The sequence below is a fragment of the Rattus rattus genome, chromosome 1 (assembly GCF_011064425.1).
Source record: "Rattus rattus isolate New Zealand chromosome 1, Rrattus_CSIRO_v1, whole genome shotgun sequence".
Lineage (NCBI taxonomy): Eukaryota > Metazoa > Chordata > Mammalia > Rodentia > Muridae > Rattus > Rattus rattus.
In genome coordinates this window covers 2,462,070-2,482,942 of record NC_046154.1, presented here as the reverse complement: position 1 = coordinate 2,482,942, position 20,873 = coordinate 2,462,070, and the positions used below count along the sequence as shown (strand labels likewise).

At 47.4% G+C, this 20,873-nt stretch overlaps 1 protein-coding gene across 1 annotated transcript in view; it reads right to left on the bottom strand.

Moving 5' to 3' along the window:
• Nucleotides 1-1,226: 1,226 nt before the first annotated feature.
• Nucleotides 1,227-20,873, bottom strand: part of Gne (glucosamine (UDP-N-acetyl)-2-epimerase/N-acetylmannosamine kinase) — a 40,601-nt gene continuing 20,954 nt past the window's right edge. Inside the window, exons 4-12 of the mRNA XM_032891529.1 lie at nt 16,930-17,082; nt 14,755-14,967; nt 9,551-9,638; nt 8,393-8,603; nt 5,887-6,016; nt 5,355-5,576; nt 3,767-3,949; nt 2,609-2,725; nt 1,227-1,769 (exon numbers count right to left, since the gene is read on the bottom strand). Coding sequence (XP_032747420.1) covers nt 1,534-1,769; nt 2,609-2,725; nt 3,767-3,949; nt 5,355-5,576; nt 5,887-6,016; nt 8,393-8,603; nt 9,551-9,638; nt 14,755-14,967; nt 16,930-17,082 — 1,553 coding nt within the window. The 3' untranslated portion in view covers nt 1,227-1,533. The remainder of the gene's footprint in view (nt 1,770-2,608; nt 2,726-3,766; nt 3,950-5,354; nt 5,577-5,886; nt 6,017-8,392; nt 8,604-9,550; nt 9,639-14,754; nt 14,968-16,929; nt 17,083-20,873) is intronic.

The following is a 20,873-nucleotide window of genomic DNA, read 5'->3' as shown; positions in this document are numbered from 1 at the left end:
TGAGTGTGGTGACTCATTATCTATAATCCCAGTACTCTGGAAGCTGGGGCAGGAGGATGGTTCTTCATTTAAGAGAAACCAAGGATACAGAGTGAGACAAACAAGATTCTGTCTTAAAAACAAACACAACGAAAAGACAATAATTTAGTCAGAATCCAAATCCATGGCTTTCAGCTGTAGGTGTTACACAGCTCTCGGAACCATGCACGCACACTCTACCTCTGCTGACACTCTGGGTCCTTCCTGCTAGCTCTGGGAGGAGAAGGATGGCCACTAAGGCCACCATAACTTGGACCTCAGTCTGAAGTATCTCACAAACTCCACAAGTAAGGGGTGGACGCTGGGATGTGACAGATCTGTCCAGTTCCTTTGTCTGTGGTAACTATTTAACAGGAGTATGACTTCTTGAAAGGTATGAAATGTATAAAGTTAACATTGCTAAAAAATAAAGTGGGCAGGCATCTCTGGTAAGCTTTTCTTCCGTTGTGTGACAGGCTCTCTGTGGTCTTAGGAAGGACTATGACTGTTAACCCAAGCCTTGCCATGATGCTCGCATCCCAAGGTCTATAAGGAGCCCCACGTCTTCTGGGTCAGTTGCTGTCGCTCCTTTTGGTGTGGGAAGTGTCCCTGGAACCAACAACAGGGTTTGCAGTAAGATGACCCTATCAGAGCAGCCTTGGCGAAAGTTGGTGAGGAAAGGTGGATTTGAAAGGTGTGATACCATTCTTGGTTACCAACTTGATTACACCTGGAATTAACTAAAACCCAAGAGGCCGGGTACACCCGGGAGGGATTTCTTTATTAAATCCTTTGAAGTAGGAAGGTCCACTTTTCATCCACATCTTTTTGAGGTGGGACGGTCCACCTTTAATCTGGGCCGCACTTTGTGCTCACAGCTTCTGTAAGGGAAGAAGCGATGGGAGAAGGAAGCGATTGCTGTTGCCTGGTTACCCTTGCTCTCCATTCACGAGTACTAAGCCTGCTTGACACTTCTGACGTGTACTGAAGACCAGCGGAGACATCCAGCCTCGTGCACTGAACAAGACACTCGGGCTTTCCCTCCATTGTTGGACTAGCTGAACCACACAGCCTGTGAGCCATTCTGATAATCCCTTTTATAGAGAGAGAGTCGTTCTATCAGTTCTACCCTAAGGAATCCTGACTAATACAGAAGAGAAGAAAAAAAAGCAAAGATTCCTCTGGTATTTCTGGGATTAAATATCAAGTTTGCCTTTTAAAAAATAAGATTTATTTTAATTTACGTGTATTCGGGAGAGGACTATGTACATTTGAGTGCAGATGCCCGAGGCAGCTGAGGCACTGGATCCCCTGGAGCTTGGCTTTCAGGCAGTTGAGCGCCTGACATGGGTGCTGGGAACTGAACTTGGGTCTTTGGCAAGAGCAGTTCAGGCTCTTGACCACTGAGCTGTCTCTGCAGCCTCCCACATTGGCCTTTGAAGAAATACTGATCTAAGAGAGCGTGGTTCCACTGAGTAGCTCTTGGGTCTCAGTCCAGGTCTATTCCCAGGAGGCCTAGTGGATCCTGCGGGTCGTGTAGTCCAGAACCATGCTGGCCGCACCAAGCAGGGCCGGGTCAACCAAGTCTGAAACCACTACATCCACGTCCTGCACGGAGGACAGGGCTTGCTGGCGGATGACGTCCCTCACAATGTGGATGTAGTGACTAGCCAGGACGCCAGACAGGATCACCAGGGAAGGATTCATAGTGTGGAGGATATTCACAACTCCAAGTCCCAAAGCAGTTCCAGCTGCAGGAGAGCAAAACCAGAGAAGTTTAAAGGTTAAATACCAGGAAGTGCTACGTTTAAAAGCTGTTGATGAAGGCCGGGTGTGACAAGCGTTCCTCGTCTCACCTCAGCTCCCGAGTACTTGCCTGAGGGCTGAGCTGGCTTTCTGTTCTGCTTTGAGACAGGAGTCTCACTACATGACTCAGAACTACCAGGATCAGGCAATTCCGCCTCCTGAGAAGGGGCCTGTATGAGAATGTCCTGATATATTCCTCCTGCTTGAGACAGTGCTCATTCTGTAGCCGTGGCTGGTCTTGAACCCACCTAATCATGCAAGCTGCTACCTAGATTTCTAGAGCTGATGTTCCGTCCTCCCTAAGTCTCCTAGCTACCACATCTTTCTTTCCCATTTCTCTCTTGGTGTCAGCACAGACAAGAAAGGAGACGCCATCCAAGACAAAAAGAGGGATGGGAGTCTAGCTTAGTGGCAGAGTGCTTGCCGGAATGCACAAGGTCCTGTGTTTATTCTAAGCACTGCAAAAATAAACAATATTTTGTATATACTGTTAAGTATGACCTTAATTATGTGACCTAACAAGAAGGCTGGAAAGACATCCTAACAGTTGATGACTGAGTGGGAAAACTCAGCAGGTTTTCTTACTCCTATACTTCTCTAAACACCTATAGGTAAACTTGTAATATTTTAGTATAAAATAAGGATTACAACACACAAAGGCAGTGCTTGTAAACATCAACACTTTCCCTCTCAGCAGTATAAGTGAGTGCACAGTGCAGAGCACTGCGCCTGAGGGAAACTGAGGCTCTCCGGGCAGCCCCGGGCATCTGGGACGCAGGCTCACCTGTCCGTAAGATGCTCTGGGCCTTCACGTTGCCCAGCTTGGCGGCTTGGATGAGATGGAGGGCGCCCACAGCTTCGTCTTTTGGCACTGACATCCCTTCCACCAAGAGCAGGTCCTCTGAGCAAACAGGAGGAGCAGTGGGAATGAGCAGCGCTGAGGGGACCTCGGCCACACCTGTGCCCACCGGCAGCCGCCCACCGCAGCGAGGCCTCCTCACAGGCAGGGCCACGTGACACACACACATCGCCTGAGCCTCTGCTGCCCTCTTGCCACACAGTTCTGAACTTACTCACATGTACAGCCCCCTGCCTGCTGCTTCCCTGGCTCGCCTCGCAGTAGGAGAGCCCTTGTTATACTCTCCGCCCACTCCTCCTTCCCAGCTCTGCGGTCACCACAGCAAGGCTCATGGCTAGGGAGCTGGGCCCTCTCCCACTCAGACCTGTCCCAGCAGCCACTACTAGCCGCACAGGCCTGCCCACATCATTTCATTCTCTATGTCCTTTTCTCTACAAGACTTGGATAATAAAATCTAGAATTATTTAAGGAAGTCGACAGTGGACATGGATTATGTACAAAGCTGGCTCTACTGAGTGTTAATTAAACAGTAGGGGCAGGGTCTCTAATGGAGCCTAGAATTCACCTGTCCCTGCAAGCCCCAGGGCCCTCCCTCCACAGGGATTGCAGATGTGCACCAGGTGCCGGGTGGGTGACAAGCGCTTCACAGACTGCGCCATCTCCCAGCCCCGACAGTGGACACCACTGTCTCTGTCCTGGAACGACTCTTTGCCATCCACACTTCTTTCCCAATGCATGTATTCCCTAAGGCTCGGCTCCCAGGATGGTGCCCTGACACTCCCTCCTTTCCCTGTATGCAGGGCAAGGAGGGAACTCTAGTGTCCCCTGTACAGATTGCCGCTGCCTTGGCCACTGCTCTCAGTGCATTCCCACACTGGAATGGAAGATGTCCACTGTTTATTTCTTCACCAAAATGTACATGGAGTATGGGCTGTGTGCACTGATGGCTGAGAAACAAAACTGAAGGAACGCCCCTGCGATCTTGGGTGGTAGACCCCTGTGCACCTCCCTCAGCTCTGATCGCTACTCCCATGAACTAGTCTGCCGTGTGGTTGGCTACTTCCCCAGGTGACAGAGACCCACCATCGTGGAGCTTCTTTGCTTCCCTCTGCAAGGCCATTCCAGAGGCGTAGGCTTCAATGCACCCATGGCTTCCACAGGAGCAGTCAGGACCATCCAGAGACACCACGAGGTGGCCAAGCTCTGCCGCACAGAAGGAGCTGCCGTGGATCAGCTCGTGCTGGTGGATGATTCCCCCACCGATCCCTGCAGGGAGAGACGGGGCGCTGGGTGGCACAAGCTCCACGTGGAGCAGGAAGCCAGACTGTGGCTGAAGTGCCTGCTTCTTTAGATGGCAGGGGCTCACTGTCCTGAAACTGTCTGGTGCCACTCCGGAAGGCAGTGTTTGTGGCACATCTTGCTTCCCATCTGGCTTCCTAGGACTTCAAACCGCCTTGTGTTGGACGTCCGTCAAGCACACGCTGCCTACTCTATGCACTGGAGTGAGAGGTCACCAGCTAGCAGACCGGGGCAGACGACTCCAGACAGTGCTGGGGGAAGCTGCTTCAGAGTCCTGGGAGATGGTGGCCCTTACTGCCTCCATGGGACTTGGATGGCACAGCCTTTAGTGGCTTCACTGCACTTTACCTCCCCCCGCCTCCCTCATGCTTCTCCAGACCGTCTGCACCAGAAAAGGGCAAACTCTGCCTCAGAGAAGGCAGCTAAGACAACCTGTCTAATTGTGTTCAGGGCTTGTTCCAGAAGCCCAGAATGCGGAATATGATTCTGAGGCCATGGCTGAGATTCTACCATTCTAAAACAACGACAAATATGTCTTCTGTGAGTACTAACGCACTAACTCTCTTATTAAGGAGTTCAAGGGCATTTTACCTTAGAAGCCCCCATTTTAAAGAGCCATCCATTATTTTTAACTTTAAATTTTATGTGTATGGGAATTCTTTCTGAACAGCTAGAAGAGTGTATTGGATCCCCTAGAACTGGAGTTACAGATACTCAGGAGCCACTGTGTGATTGTGGGAATCAAACCTGGGTCTTCTGGAAAAGAAGCCAGTATCCTTCACTGCTGAACCTCCAAAACTTACTCTCGATTCTTCTTCCTCGCCCTGAAGCTCACTGACTGTCCTGAGCAAAATGTATCTAGGTTGTTAAATTGTTCAATACAGAAGGAGGGTTGCATGAAAACCCACGAGCTTAGTTAGGATGGTGGCACACCACTTGGAACCCAGAGTTTGCAAGGCTGGGGCAGCAGGTTCAAGTGTTCAAGGCCAGCCTTGGGTACACGAGATCCTTGTCAACCAGAGGCTGAAGGGAATAAGACAAAATGTAAGAGCTGTGTAGTCTGGCTGACCTGGAAATCACAGCAAACCCCCTGCCTCTGCTTCTCGAGTGCTGGGACTCAGGTGTGACCCAACATGCCTGGCCAAATTCTTCTCCCTTTTCTTCTTGGTGATACTGGGGATGGAACTCGGGACTTCACATGGTGGACACAAGCTCCCACCATTGAAAGGGGCTGAGGGGGCGTGACCTCTGGTGTGTGCCTCCCCTTCATGGTCTACGGTGGGCAAGTGAAGGCTGAGGCATGGTGGTAGGGCCTCAGTGACGGCTGAGTCCAACTCTGGCACATTCTGACGGCACCTTCTTCCCGTCTCACCTGTCCCTGTGATGAGTGTCACAAAGTTCTCCTGTCCTTTTCCTTGGCCAAACTTCCTCTCCGCCATGGCAGCGCAGTTGCCGTCGTTGTCCACCCACACGGGGAGATGCAGGGTGTCGGAGAGCGGTGTCCTGAGGTCCACGGAGTTCCACTCCTGTATCAGCTTGGTCGAGTGCAGCACAACTCCTTCCTGGGGATTCACACGGCCACCTGTGGAGATGCCTGAGCTCCACCCCAAACAGGACACAGTGTGATTACCGATTTTAGGAACGCCTGCCGACATAATTAATTCATCCAGCATCCTGGACGTTACCAAGGACTGCAAGGAATCGACAGTTGTGAGTGGAATGTACGGTGGTGCACAGACCATCCGAGCTTCTCCCTAACGCTGGCTGCCATCTGAGGCATGTGTGGGCCCGTGGGGAGCCTGGAACCTGGTCACAGGCAGACACTGGCCCCAGGCTGAGTGTGAAGAGTCTGAACTGGGAACACAGACAGGGACATTTCTTGGACTTGTAGTTTAACATCTCACCTACGCCCAGAATTCTGCAATTGAGCTTTACGGCTTCCGCTGCAGCTTCCACGCACATCTGCAGGATTAGACGAATCCTTTCCTCATAGGTTTTAGGATTGAACTGGGTGTACTTCTTAACTATTTCACCCTAGAAGGGGAGAGAGAAAACAAAACACAAGTCTGTCGTGGTGGCCGGCTGAGCTAAGGAGCACACCCCGTGAATAGTGGCCTTTGCGGTGACAATCAGCGCTTGTGGAGAAGGTGCTGCGGGAAGTGTCTGTGTGTGGAGGGCCTGAGATGAGCCTAAGTCATTTCCTGGGAATCCATCCCAACACAGGCTGCTGACACAATGGCCGCTCCATAGCCATTGGGAAGACTCTCTTAGACTTCTGGTCAACCGCAAGCAATCTAAACCTAGTTCATTAAAAAGTCATAATCCCTCTTTTCAGGTTGATACAATTATCTAATCAATACTGAGGCAACTAAATTGTTACCCTAATGTTTTCATTTTAGTCATCTACTGTAACGAAGGCCAGTAATGGTGTGCATACTCAACTCAGGACACATTTCCCTGCGGACTGGCACATTGCCACGTCTTGTAGAATACCGTCCTGATTTAATCCAAAGCAGAGACAGCCCCTCCTCACTATTCCTGGGGTTCCCGGGCTTTGTTTTGTTTTTTCATTCACCTCAACTGTGTATTATTTTGCTTCAGAATAATGTTATTAAAAATTCCCAATAATGTATGATAATTTTATGAGACTCTAAGAGCCTATTGAAATGTTGACTATAGTTATGTTAAATTTATAATCCAATTTGTGAGGTGCTGACATTTAAAAATACTCAAGACTTTCAGATACTTTTTTCAGGCCTTTGACACTATTCCAGAATTTTATTTATGTAAATCACGGTTTTATGGTTTTGATTATTCTTAGGAATCTGGGTTGTTCTGAATCGGTAGCCTTCTCCCTTCATATTCTTTTGTATTGATGGATTTTTATATGTCAAATACAAGGATTAAAGCTGCTTATCATTAAAAAATAAATCTACAGGAGTGCTTCTCAACCCTTATTGTGTGAGTCGGCTTAGCATAACTACGGTGTCCCCATAGAGTCCAAACTAATGAGTCTGAGGCAGGACTCAGACACTCGGGGTCTTGCAGCATCTGAGCACTGTTAATGTGCAGGACATTGGACAATCACATAAAGGGACCCAAAGTCCTTGTCACAAATTCACTTAACCAGAAAATTACTGATACATGTTAAATCATAGTATCAGTCATTTACTGGATCACCCTAGCTCTACAATCCAGTTAAGTTCTTCACATGACATAAATAGTATCTTTGCTGTGTGTAATCTCCATGCTGTCCCTTGCTTTATTCTTTACAGGACAGAAAACACTTTTTCTTAATTTCAATTAAAATTTCATCTCTAAAAATGTTGTTTGTCAGTGGTAAAAACCCTATGTTTGGAGAATAATCTATTAATTTTTTTTTTTGGTTCTTTTTTTCGGAGCTGGGGACCGAACCCAGGGCCTTGCGCTTCCTAAGCAAGCGCTCTACCACTGAGCTAAATCCCCAACCCCTTAATTTTTTTTTTAAGTATAGGGAGGTCTTTTGCTTCTCTTAAGATAGCTATGGTAGGGGTTGGGGATTTAGCTCAGTGGTAGAGCGCTGCCTAGGGAAGCGCAAGGCCCTGGGTTCGGTCCCCAGCTCCGAAAAAAGAACCAAAAAAAAAAAAAAAAAAAAAAAAAAGATAGCTGTTTTTTTGTGTGTTTTGTTTTGCTTTTCATTAATTGGCCTAGTAGTATTAAATTTCTAATAATTCATGTTTAAAATCTTTGCTATTTCTCAAGGACTGTTGAAACTTTATATGTCTCTGATATAGTAAACAGATTTTTCTGGGAGGCTCGCTTTCTTAAGTCAATAAGACATCATTTTAACATAGTCTGTTCTTTTTAATGAAGGCCCTCTCACCCTGCCAGAGCCCCAGCGGTGTGTGGCTCTCTGTGAAAACCAGGCTATGAAAATGAACCAGAGATGTACCCAGCTGACCACTCCTTAGACCACTCACCCGAGAGGACTCTCAGCTAGGTGCTCACTGGACTTCACACTCATGGTGTCCTCAACTCAGTCCTCCAGCGGCAAAGCGCTCTCTTCCGTCTAAGGGAGCCTCCCCTTTGCCAACTCGAGATTTACTGCATTGGATTCCCTAATGGTTTACTCTGAAATGTCTGTTTTGTTTTTTGAGACAAGATCTCACACTGTGGCCCAGGTTGCCCTCAAGCTTGCAGGAATTCTGCTGCTTTGGCTTCCTAAGTCCAGGGATTATAGGCATTAGCTACACACCAGCTTGAAATGCTAACCATCGGTAGACACGAGATGCACATTGTAATGGACCTACGGCCCCATGGGTAAAAGATGGCCCACTCCTTCCTGTGTGCTTCCTACTCCGGCCCCCACGCACACACTCTGAAGGTCAGCCACTCGTTCCAGGTGCACAGCTAAGCTTGCCGTGAGTTTACCTTCATGCTAACTATCGCCACTCTCAGATTCGTCCCTCCGAGATCAACAGCCAAGGCACTCAGAGTTTCGAGGATATGGTCAATATCCTGAGAGATGTTCTCCTTCACGGGAGGGAAGCAGAATTTCTTCTGTAGTGGCTCTTGAAGGTCGATGGATTTGAGAAACTTTAAAATCCTTGGAACAGCATTTCCATCCCCATATATCTTTGAGCTGCAATATTCAACAAAGTCAGTTCAGGGAAATGGTTTAGCCACGCATGACAGGTGACACTGAGGTCACTGAAATCTGAGTCTTCAGGGAAAAACAATCTGTTCTTTTAAAATAACCTCTCTGGCTGGGGAACTACCCAGTGGTAGAGCACTTCCCTGGTATGCAGAGACCCCAAGTTCAGTCTCTTGCATTGCAAAACAATAAAACAACATCCCCACAATGTGTGTGTGTGTGTGTGTGTGTGTGTGTGTGTTAAAATGTGATACACATGATAAGTCATTCCGTGAATTTATTTTCTGTCAATTAAAACAAAAACTAGAGCTGGGCACGGTGACACACAACTTTAATTGCAGCTCTTGGACGGTAGAGGCTGAAGGATCTCTCTGAGTTCGAGGCCAGCCTAGCTTACATAGTGAGTTCTAGGACAGTCAGGGCTGCATAAAAGAGACCCTATCTCAAAACGCAAAGACAAAACCAAAACAGCAACAGCTCTACAAATAATGACACAGAGCTCAATACAGAGAGGGCTGGGCCTTTGGAAAACACTGTAATTTAGAATCTAAATTTGAGGCTTTCTGTCTTGGTTTGGGTTTTTGCTATTTTAGAAGTTTTAATCTTTACATTTCTGAAAAATTACCATATTGAAATAAAAGGGAGAGCAGTGGAAATTAAGTTTTAAGGAAAATCAGATACATTATTTTCTAGTATGTAATCAAATTATTCCAGTGAAACCCACTGTAGGGGCAGTACTATTGTAATTAGCAGAGCCAAACTGTAGAAGTTCTCCACTGGTACTGGGCAGACGACCTGTCTTTCCAGCTGCTAGGGTGTGCTAACGGAAGAAGGAAGTTCTGTTAAGATGGTTAAATGGCGATGGACCATAGCTTCAGTTGGTGCCTGAGGTAGCTCCCGTTTAATTACTCCAAAATGAAAGGCTCTATACTCACCAAGGGTACTGTTTACCAAACTGGAGGTGTAGTGCTTGTAATATTTTGTCTTGGGTGTCAGCATCCCGGACATGAAGAACATTCTCCCCTAAATAAAAACAGAGACATTAGAATGACGTGCAGTGTGACTGTCCAGAGGAAGGCAAACAGCAGTGCTGGGCTCACACAGACAGCAGTGCACAGACAGCGGCGCCCGGGCTCACACAACAGGGCGCTGGCTCCACACAGACAGCGCGCCTGGCTCACACAGACAGCGGCGCCCGGCTCACACAGACAGGCGCGCCGGGCTCACAGACAGCGGGCGCCTGGCTCACACAACAGCAGTGCTGGGTTCAGTTCACTCCTAAACCCAGCAGATCGTAAAATGCTCTTGGTAAGATTCCCCTGCAGCAGACAAGATCTTTATCCCCAAAGAAAACAAACCACAGCTTTGTTCATTTACTGAGATCAGATAGATCAATGTTTGATTTTGGTTTTACAGACAAGGTCTTACTATGTAGACCTGGCTGGCTTCTAACTTGTGGCTCTCTCCTGCTTCTCCCTATGTGCCAAGATCACAGCTGTGTGCCACCACACATGGCTTCTTTTGTTGTTTTGGGGTTGGGGTTTGTTTTGGTTTGGTTTTGGTTTGGTTTTTGGAAGTCTTGCTCTACAGGTTGGCCTCAAACTTAGGACCTTCCTATCTCAGACTCTTGAGATAACATGCACCACCACATCCGGTTAGGATGAGTTAATCTAACGCTAACAAACTGTTTGCCTAGATATCTACCAAGTCCATTCTCAACTAGCCAGACAAGCCAGCCAGTCAGTCAGTCAGGCAGTCTGCCAGCCAGCCAGCCAGTCAGTCAGGTAGTCAGGCAGTCAGGCAGTCAGGCAGTCAGGCAGTCAGGCAGTCAGGCAGTCAGGCAGTCAGGCAGTCAGGCAGTCAGGCAGTCAGGCAGTCAGTCAGTCAGTCAGTCAGCAGTCAGGCAGTCAGGCAGTCAGGCAGTCAGGCAGTCAGGCAGTCAGGCCAGGCAGTCAGGCAGTCAGGCAGTCAGGCAGTCAGGCAGTCAGGCAGTCAGTCAGGCAGTCAGGCAGTCAGTCAGGCAGTCAGTCAGGCAGCCAGTCAGTCAGGCAGTCAGTCAGTCAGTCAGGCAGGCAGTCAGTCAGTCAGTCAGTCAGTCAGTCAGGCAGTCAGTCAGTCAGGTCAGTCAGGCAGTCAGGCAGTCAGGCAGTCAGGCAGTCAGGCAGTCAGGCAGTCAGTCAGGCAGTCAGGCAGTCTGTCAGCCAGCCAGTCAGTCAGGTAGTCAGTCAGTCAGGCAGTCAGGTAGTCAGTCAGTCAGGCAGTCAGCCAGCCAGTCAGTCAGGTAGTCAGTCAGTCAGGTAGTCAGTCAGTCAGGCAGTCAGGCAGTCAGGCAGTCAGGCAGTCAGGCAGTCAGGCAGTCCATCTGTCAGTCAGTAGCCAGTCAGGGCTGGCCAGCCCACTGTCAGGCAGGCACTTCCTCTCTGTACATTTCTCAGCCAGTGTGAGAGAGTATAAACATCATGGATAGCCAGGTTTTCAACAGGCTTGGCTAAGGGGAGTAGAAGAGAGGTGACTGGAGAGAAGCGAGGGGCCAAGGGAGGGTTTGGTTTTGTTTCCCAAAATAGGAGAGCCTAAGTATGTTCAAGCAGTGAAGGAGTTAACACACAAGGAAGAGGAAGGTTCACTGATGGGCAGGAAGGTCCCAGAAGAGGCAGAGGGGAGGCGGAGGGGTTTTGAGCGTAGGTAAGAGGCTGGGCAGACACTTTTCTGGTGTGTCTGAAGACAGCCGCGGTGTACTCATATAAATAAAAATACATCTTTTTAAAGAGGCTGAGCAGAAGATAAGCAGGAAACACATTCATCTCTGAGACCCTGGCTCCACTGAAAGCAGCTTAGAAGGAAAGGGAACCCGATGGGGCACGTACATGTAAGTGCGCTGACAGGAAGTGCAGAGACTACACTGTCATACCCACCTCCAGGGTTCCTTCACCTGGGCTGTTCACTGCTTCAGCCGGATCCCCATAAAGCTGACCGCAGTTTAAAGTGTCAACTTTAATGCGTTTAAAGGGTTCCTTTAATGTAGCCCATCCCACTACCTTGCATTAGCAGTCTACATGGCACCTAGAAATCCTAGTAGTTTCCTTTCGGGTTTGCATACTTATCTTCCCTGAACCACTAAAATGCCAATTATATAAGAACTCGGCCCTTGGCAGTCCCTACAAATCACCATGAAGTTCTGTTGGGTCTGCCCATCTTTCTGAGTTCTGAATCAGAAAACCATAATGGTGCCTTTTCCTTCTCTTCTGGGTTTTTTTTCTTTCTTCTTGGATGAAATAGAGCCAAAGTACACTTTCCCCAGGTAATCTGGGCTTCTTCCTCCCTCGTTTCTAAAGCTTTCTCCCACCACAAGGCACTAAGTGATCCTGCGCTTTCCGCTCCAGGGCACAATCTCACAGAGCATGGCCGGCCTCAGCTTGCTACCTGAACTTCTGACCCTGCTGCCGCTACCTCCCCAGTGCTAGGATCTCAGGTGTGCACCACCACGCCTCGGTGCCGGGACTGAAGGCAGCTTCAGGCACGCTGGGTAAGCACTTGCAGCTACCCTGTGACCTGAGTTACTTAGTCTGACACTGCCATATTCCACAGCCTCGCACGTGGTAAGCGTTTGTTCCATTTTTTAAAAACAAACCTGAAAGAATTTCCCTGTTGGACTTCTATTTTCCCTATGGAACAGGAAGCAAAGTAATATTCTGGGAATGATGTGAAGATGGTAGAAACAGGGCGGCGATGAAAGGAGCGGGAGGAAGGGCGGCAGGGCTGGGGTTCATCTCCGTAGCTCTAGTCCAGATCTCTCTCCATTAACGACATGCGTTTTCCCATGAGCTACAGACACACATCTGCATGCACACAGCATTGGAACCTAACACTGGTAACACCCATAGCTCAGTCAGCATGGGGTTAACAACCCTACACACACTTTCATTATGCAGGGCCGCCGCACTCCAAGGACCAACTGAAAGCACACATGCCAGCTCAGAGAGCAGGCTGGCATACACCAGACAGCTACCGAGTCCCTTTCAATCAGGCTAAGAACCATACTTGAGGTCCGCTAAGCTCAGGCCAGGCATGGTGGAGCACACCAGCCTGCTCTACAAAGCAAGCCCAGGACAGCCAGGGCTACACAGAGGAACCCTGTCTCCAAAAACAAAAACAAACAAACAAGTGAACTGTTTAGCTCTAATTGATTTTACAAAGCAATAAAAATGTTATTAGATCTATAAAAGTGGTGATCACGTGTGTTATTATGGATATCAGGCTATGACTGGTGATTCGCTTCCCTCACCTGCTCACTGACGCTCTAGTCACAACAGATAGGAGACAGAAACAACCTGCAAGCCTTCAGCTGATGACTGGATAAATCATGACGTGTGTAGGCAAACAGACTGGAAAACACACCAATGAGGTGACCCACATGGAAAATCTAAACGCTGTGTGTTCTCTGATTTGCAGATCTCAGCTCCAGTCTTTAGATCTGTGTGGTTATCCTGGAATAACCACAGACGCCAGAAATGTAGAAAGGGTTCATGGGGACAGGGGGACAATATGACACGGGGTGGGGGTAGGGAAAACGGGGGATGCTGTAGCTGGGGGGTCTGGGGGAAACTAATTCAGAGGGAGAGGGAAGAAGGAGCGATAACAGCAAGGATGTTTGGGAAAAAACCAGGAAAATGCATACTTTTATAAGATGCATTTATAATGTTGTCTGCCCCGGCCCCCTACTCAGAAAGGGCCACAGACTATCTAACAAAAACCCCAGTGCCAAGAATGGGAAACCAAGTTAAGAGCACTGGCTGCTCTCCCAGAGGTTCTGAGTTTAATTCCCAGCAACCACATGGTGGCTCATGAACATCTGTAATGGGATCCGATGCCCTCTTCTGGTGCATCTGAAGACAGTGACAGTGTACTCACATTAAATAAATAAATAAATAAATAAATAAATAAATAATAAATAAATAAATCCTTAAAAAAGGAATCTCCCTTTGAATTGTTGGTTTGGGGGGGAGGGTTCAAAAGAACCCCTGAACAGTCCAGGCCATTGCCATTGTCCCTGTCGTGTTCTAGAGCTGGAACACAAAGACCTGGATGAACCAGCACATGGGACACAGGACTCGGAGTGAGCTGGGCCTGACCTAGGAGCCTCCTCCTCAGGACCGGCTCTCGTGGTCTCAGAAGGTGGCACACAGGCTGCGAGGGAGAAAGGCAGTCAGCAGTCCTACCAGGCTGGGGAGCCCACAAACCACAGTGACTGCTGGCAAGTTATCCCAGCAGCTGTTTAACTGGACTTCAGGATGGCTTCAGGGCTAGTACTGTAAACTTAGTCAACTAGCAGTAGCTGGAGAGGTCACAGAAGCTACCGGAGAACTAACTACCGCCATTTTCCTAAATCATTATAACTTCTGCTACACTCTAAGCAGTTACACGTATACAGATATGTGCATCTCACCCCTCATTAAAGAGGCTTCTTTTCACATTAATCGATTACAGAGATTGATCATGCCTGGTCAACATGCAGGGAAGAGACTGGGGTGGCCAACCTCAACTAGGACATCGATGAAACAACCCTACACGTGAGGGTCAGGGAAATCACGGAAATTTTAAGAGAAGATGACGAGGACACCTACTTTGAAACAGTGTCTTCTAAACTTGACAAGGAAGCCACACCCACTAAATCTCAACAATATGGCTGCCGAAACAAGGCCAGAACAACACCAGCTGACACGACCGTGTGGAGGAGGAATTTCACAAGGCCTCACCCTGAATGGAAGACTTATTGGCCATCAGTGGTTAGTGAGAGGGGATAAGCAGCTCCCCTACAGGTTAGCCCAAATGGTCCACTCTAAACACACGTACAAACAAGCAACAGGAACGGATTCAGTAGGTGTGTGTGCGTGTGCGCGCCCATGCACACGCATGCGTGTAAAGTAATAAATCAGAAATCATGATCTGAGAAGGAGTTGGGGGGAAACAGGAGGCGCTGGAGAGTGAGAAGGAGTAGACGTGATGTGAATGTAAATACATTGTTTATGTATGACGTTCTCAAAAAAAAAAAAGGGTAAACATAAAGAATGTGGTCCGTGCCAACCCATCACACACAGAGCAGAGCTGGTCAGCTGAGATCCAGGCAAAGGCAGGTACCCACCCGTTTCTCTTCCTATCTGCCGCGTGCCCAGGTTGATCACAGGGGTTCCAAAGGCGCCAACCTCACGCACTCCACAGCTGCTATTCCCAATCATGCAGCCAGCGTGGGCAACCAGCTGAATGAACTGGTCAAACGGGACGTGCTTGACTGCCCGGAAATTGGGGTGATGCTCGATGCCCTTCTTCCGCATCACTCGAACCATCTCCTTGCTGCCTGTGAGAGTGATCACACCGCATGATGAAATGCGACTGCTTAATCAAAGAGACAGAGACATTACTGCTTAGTGATGAGTGCAGCCCCGATCCGCACCCAGTTGCTAGGGAAAGTCATGTGACCACTCATCTTTCCCTGTTTTGCGCTGGGGTTTTCGTGAGCGGCTCTCTGCACCTCATCCACAGCAGCTGGGGGTTTCAATTAGAACTTAGCAAGTAGATATATTTTAGTAAGACCTCCATATAAACTTTCACCTTAGTTAAGAGGCTAAAACAAGCCAGCAGTTTCTAAGCAGGAAGGTCATAGGCTCCACATAGAAGCTGGATAGAGCAGCTTTGCCTAACTCTGCCCACATCTTCACAAACTCTCACCTTTGTGAACTAAACTCAAGGCAACATGGCTAGGGTTCAATGCCACAGCTGCCATTTTATTTTAAACTGCACCACTTTAAAACAATTTAAAGCTATGAGAGAAAAAAAAAAAACAATACTTCATGATCTCAGCTCCCTTATCTTTTTCTTTTTCTACGATTGTGTGCGTGCGGGCACATGCGTGTACATGTGTACTGGTCATCTGATTGGAAGGCACACAATGCTCACCAATGGGTAGGGGCCATCAACCCACCAGAAGCTATGCATCTATCCCTTCTTTTTCTTTTAAACTTTCTCTATGTGACAAGATAGGTAAATGGGCTCACGGTCCAACGCCCTGCAAGATGACAGGTCACTTTTCTTACATGCCAACCCTCACCTACAATTATGGGAGAGCTTGGCACTCTGGAAGTTCCTGCTATCCCAAGGCTCCACTTCGGCTTCAAGCCTAAGCCATGTGCACTAATCTAGTTCTTCCCTATAGCCCACCATAGGCAAATTGCAGGCACACTTGGGCACTCAGCTGACAAGGTTCTGGCTGCTCACAGACAGTGGAGGCACAAGTGGAGACCTGACTCAAGTAATTTTCCTTTAAATTGAAATGCCTTTTTCTTTGAGTCAGTGTTCCAAGGGATCCTTCCCCTAAGCACCTGCGTGGCTGTGACTGCAGAGACACAGCCACTGCATCTCAGGGGCCGTTTTATTTTGAACAGAAGAAAACTCTCTCTAATTCTAAAGTATACACATTCAGGAAAGTTACTACAAACAACACATCATTTGGAGCTGAGCAGATAAATTATAATTACTGATACAGGACTTACAGGATCTAAAAAGAACCTTAAAGGTTTTTGAAATATTTTATATTGCCTGATCAAAACCTGGCTAAAGAGTCTTGTTTCTTCTAACAGAAAAGATTCTTCTGGATTGGATGGTAATATCTTAGCATTTCAAAGAAAAGGTCCCACTTCTGTTACGAAAGGAACCCAAAGAGTCCTCCGGTGAGTAATGTCCACACCAGTATTTGAAAGTCCCTTAGTGTCAGACGCTGACTCAACCTCTGTCTTACATCTCAGATCCCCATCAACTTGCCTACGGTCTTGATTAGCACTAAAGGTCACGGCTCTCAGGTGACCATCCACAGCAGGCCCAAGGAATGACAGGTTGGGGACTCCAGATCCAAACTCCCTAAGCTCAAGATTATACTTTGAGGCACAGCTAGCATAAATAGGAAAGAAAACAATAATAAAAGTTATCTTACTGAGGCCAGTGGCATCAGCACTTGCCATGAGACGTTCTTCACCCTGAGGTCTAAGGTTTATGTCTCACAGGCCTTAGAGTTGAACACTGGAGGGAAAAGACTGAACATGGGAGCAAACTGCACATTGGCAAGATCCTCTAAAAAGTATTTACTGCCTGTGGTCTCTACTGGACTTGACAGAAACATCACAACCTCTTGATCTACAGCAAGCTAGGTAACCTTTGACCAGGATGCACTTCAGAAGAGCCTTTAATAAGATGGGCAAGAAAAGAGGTGACAGAAATCAAAGTTTGAGAAGGTTCGAGACGTAATCTCATCTTCAAGTTCCATTACCTGCGTCGATATTTGGAAACAGAACTAGGGTCCTCTTGTTAAATGAGATAAGAGCATCCAGTGTCAATTCGAACATCTTTATGGAATGCTTAATGTCGGTGGTCACCGGGTGTTGCAGGGCAACAATGTAATCTTTACATTTTACATCATCACCTGTTTAAAGAAAGGGAACCACAGAGCTTCATTAGTTAAGACTTTCCTTGGTGTTTGTTTTTGAGGTGGAGTCTCATGATGTAGTGTGGCTGGCCTGGAACGCATTTTCAAAGGTGAAGAGGGAGCCAGCCTCTCTCATTGTGTTAGCAGAAGTCTAGCCTTTAGATTACCAGGTAACCTCAGTACTGGTACCATAATCGATGGGACGATACTATGTATCGTTCTCCCGACTCACAGCTGCCACCCGTGGTGCTGTAATGTGAGTAAGCTCCTTCCTGACAGGTAAACAGAGGGATGCTCTCCGGCTTCACCATGGCAGTGGAGGTACCCACCCTCATCCTCACAGTGTATCTACAGCACCAACGTCTATGCAGACAATCCGCTCCAAGGATACCAGCTCCTCTCAGAGTCTCTCCACCCCTCATGTTTCCCCTTACCTTATAGAGAGCAAGTTCTGATCTCTTCTCAGAGGGTTTTCTTTGAAAGGGAGAGGGACCCCTCACCCCAGGAGTCTGGGAATTAAAGCCAGGGTTCACCAATCAAGTAGCCAGCTACACTAGCCCTGAGGGTTGGGATGCTAAGGACTTCTATAGTCCCATGCAAAGGAGCGTCCCGTACAGTGCATGGGTAAGCAGATGACTCAGGGGAACTCTAGCAGTTCTCTCCATGAGTGATTTCCACTTCCCATGGACCTACTTTGAGTGGAATTTTATAAAACTGTTTATTGTTATTACTAGTGAGGGGTCATGTGAATGCTATGGCACACACAGGAGGACTTCAGTCAGTCTCCTTCAACTATATAGGTCCCAGAAACCAAACTCAGGCTTGGGTCACGTGTCTTACCAGCTGAGCCATCTCACCACCCTGGACTGTGTTTCGTTTTGGCACAGGGTGTCCCGTGTTCAGGCTAGCTTTGCACTCAATATAGCCAAAGAGAACCTTGAACTCTTGATTTCCTCCCAAGAGCTAGGATTACAGGCATGTGCCACTATACCTGTTTGTTTGTTTGTTTGTTTGTTTGTTTGTTTTTGAGGCAGAGTCTCACCATGTAGTGGTGACTGGCCTGGAACACATTTTCAAAGATGTTCCCCTTTCAAAGAAAATCCTCTTTCTTCTGAGAAAGAAAGCTCAAGGCATTGAGCCAAAACTGTCTATTCCCAGCAGTGAAGTCTGATGTTAACTGTGTGGTGTCTCTCACTATTACGAGCTTAATGTATCCTTTCGATCTTGCTAATATTTCATTGGGATCATATTAATGTTCAAGTAATAAAGCTGCATGTTGTAAGTGACCTGCACAATTTAGTTTCCTGTAAGCACAGTGAGAACATAAGAAGCTGTTAGTGGAGAAGCAAAGTGTATTATTTGTACAAAATCCATTGTTGCCAGATAGACAGTTCTGTTCACTGTCTTGTGTTTACTTTTTTCACTGGCTTAAAAAACAAAACAAGAAGCTGGGTGTTGTGTGCACACTTGTAAGCCCTGCAGTACATGTGAAGATGAGGCAGGAATGCCACAAGTTCAAGACTAGCCTGGGCTATGCAATGAGTACAAGGATAGCCAGAGCTATAGAGCTAAGCTCTGCCTGAAAATAAAGAAATAAATATAAAAACTAAAAATCCAGGTTTTGCTCTTTCTAGAATGAAGTATAAATGGTCAAATAGGCTTTAAATTTGAATTACAGTCTTAATGCACTGTTTTTTCATTTAAAAAAATTAGTATTCTTTTTCAGGCATGATATGCGGGTGGGGTGGTCAGAGGTCAATTCTGTGGAGTCCGTTTTCTTCCCACCTTTATGTGGGTTGTCAGGACAGCACTGAAAGGAGGCAACAGCATTTGCCGCTGAGTTCTCTCACTGGCCCTCAACTCTTGCTTTCTAATGGTCACTTTCTATTCATTAGAGGTTTTCAGTGATGCATTTTCATAATAGAGAGACAGCTGATGGTATGACCAGAGCAGAGGGCAGGAGCATTTACTCAGACCCGTGAGGTGGGGAGAAGAGACAGGTTTATTCCACCAGCATTATCTGCACGACATCCTTGACAGCAGCACACCGACCCAAAGATAAGGCATGGAAGAAGTGGATGAGCTTACCTGTGAGAAAGCCCGATGGCCTTCCTGTTTTAACATGTCTGAACTAAAACAGCTAATCTGGGCCCACCAAGAGGCTCCAGAGATAAATGTGCTTCTGCTGACAACTGGAGCTGGAGGTCAGGGCCCACAGGGTGAGAGAACCGGCCCCCCCACAGTGTCCTGACCTCCCAGGGTACTGCGGCACACGCATGCACATAGACACACACAAAATACATTTAAAAAATAGATAAAAGTAACACTTTATTTCTTTGATTATGCAATTACCAATTTCTGTCCTTTAATTTCATTATTCAACAGATCTGCTTTTCATAAAAAGTCCTAAATAATTATTCCTCATCGCCAACATAGTATTTTCACTGTAGATTTAGTTTCCTGCCTTGTTTCGTTTTCTCTGTGTAGCCCTGGCTGTCCTAGAACTTGCTCTGTAGACCAGGCTGGCCTCGAACTCAGAGACCATGCGCTGCTATTAAAGGTGTGTGTCTCCACCGTCCTGCAGTGTTCTTACTAGTAAGTTGGTTCATTCATATTTCTGTTTGTGATCTGGTTTTCCTTACTCGGTTAACAAAAGGTAATTTTTGTTAGCAGAGTAAGACTTGAAGGCTTATTTATGAAGACCACAAAATCTAATACTTCGCCTGCTACTGTTTAACAATACCAGCGCTTTAAATGCTACTGTTTAAAATACCAGCGTTTTAAAGTGCTTGGTGTGTGAGCATGAGGGCCAGGGTTCAGAGCCCTAGAACCCACATTTAAAAACAAACAAAACAGAAAGCAAACAAAAACCAGGTTTGAGTCAGGCAGTAGCGCACACCTTTTATGTAGGACTTGGAAAGGAATCAGGGGAAGAGGAACTCTGTGAGTTCAAAGCTAGCCTAGTCTACATAGCAAATTCCAGGACAGGCAGGCCCTCACAATAAACCCTGTCTCAAAAACAACCAAACCCCCCAAACCCAAAACTAAAAAAGCAGGTATGGGAGCGTCTGCCCAGAACCCCAGCGCAGGCATGAGGGAAGACAGAAGCTCTGGGGCTTGTCGCCCAGCCAGTGTGGCTGACCAGCAGCTGCAGTCTCGCTTACCAAAGCTAGAGTCCAGTGCCGCTGGACTGGCTGGCCCTCTGCTCTCTACCTTCCCCCCAAGCTGGGACAAGGCCTCACCACCACAGCTGGCTCTTTAATGTGGATTCCTAGGCGTCGCCTCAGGTCCTCATGCTTGTTTGCCAAACATCTGACCCCATGAGCCATCTCCTTGTCCTTTTCCCCATTTGTTGACAAAGTAGGAACTGTGACTATCAACAGGTGTGGTAGCATAGGAGGGAGATCAGGAGGATCAGGAGTTCAAGGTTATCCTGAGCTATATAACAAGTTCAAGGCCAGACTACACTAGATACTGTCTAAAAAAGAAAAAAGAAAAAAAGGAAAAAAGGTGGTGGAGTGGGAGGCTGGAGAGATGGCTCAATGGTCAAGAGCACTGACTGCTCTTCCAGAGGTCCTGAGTTCAAATCCCAGCAACCACATGGTGGCTCACAACCATCTGTAATGGGGTCTGATGCCCTCTTCTGGTGTGTTACAGTTACAATGTAGTCATATACATAAAATAAATAATAAAGAAGGAAAGAAAAAACAAAATAAAAACAATGGAAGGCCATTAGGTTAAAGTGCTCATTAATCCCTAGATCATACCATAGAAGGACATACTGACTA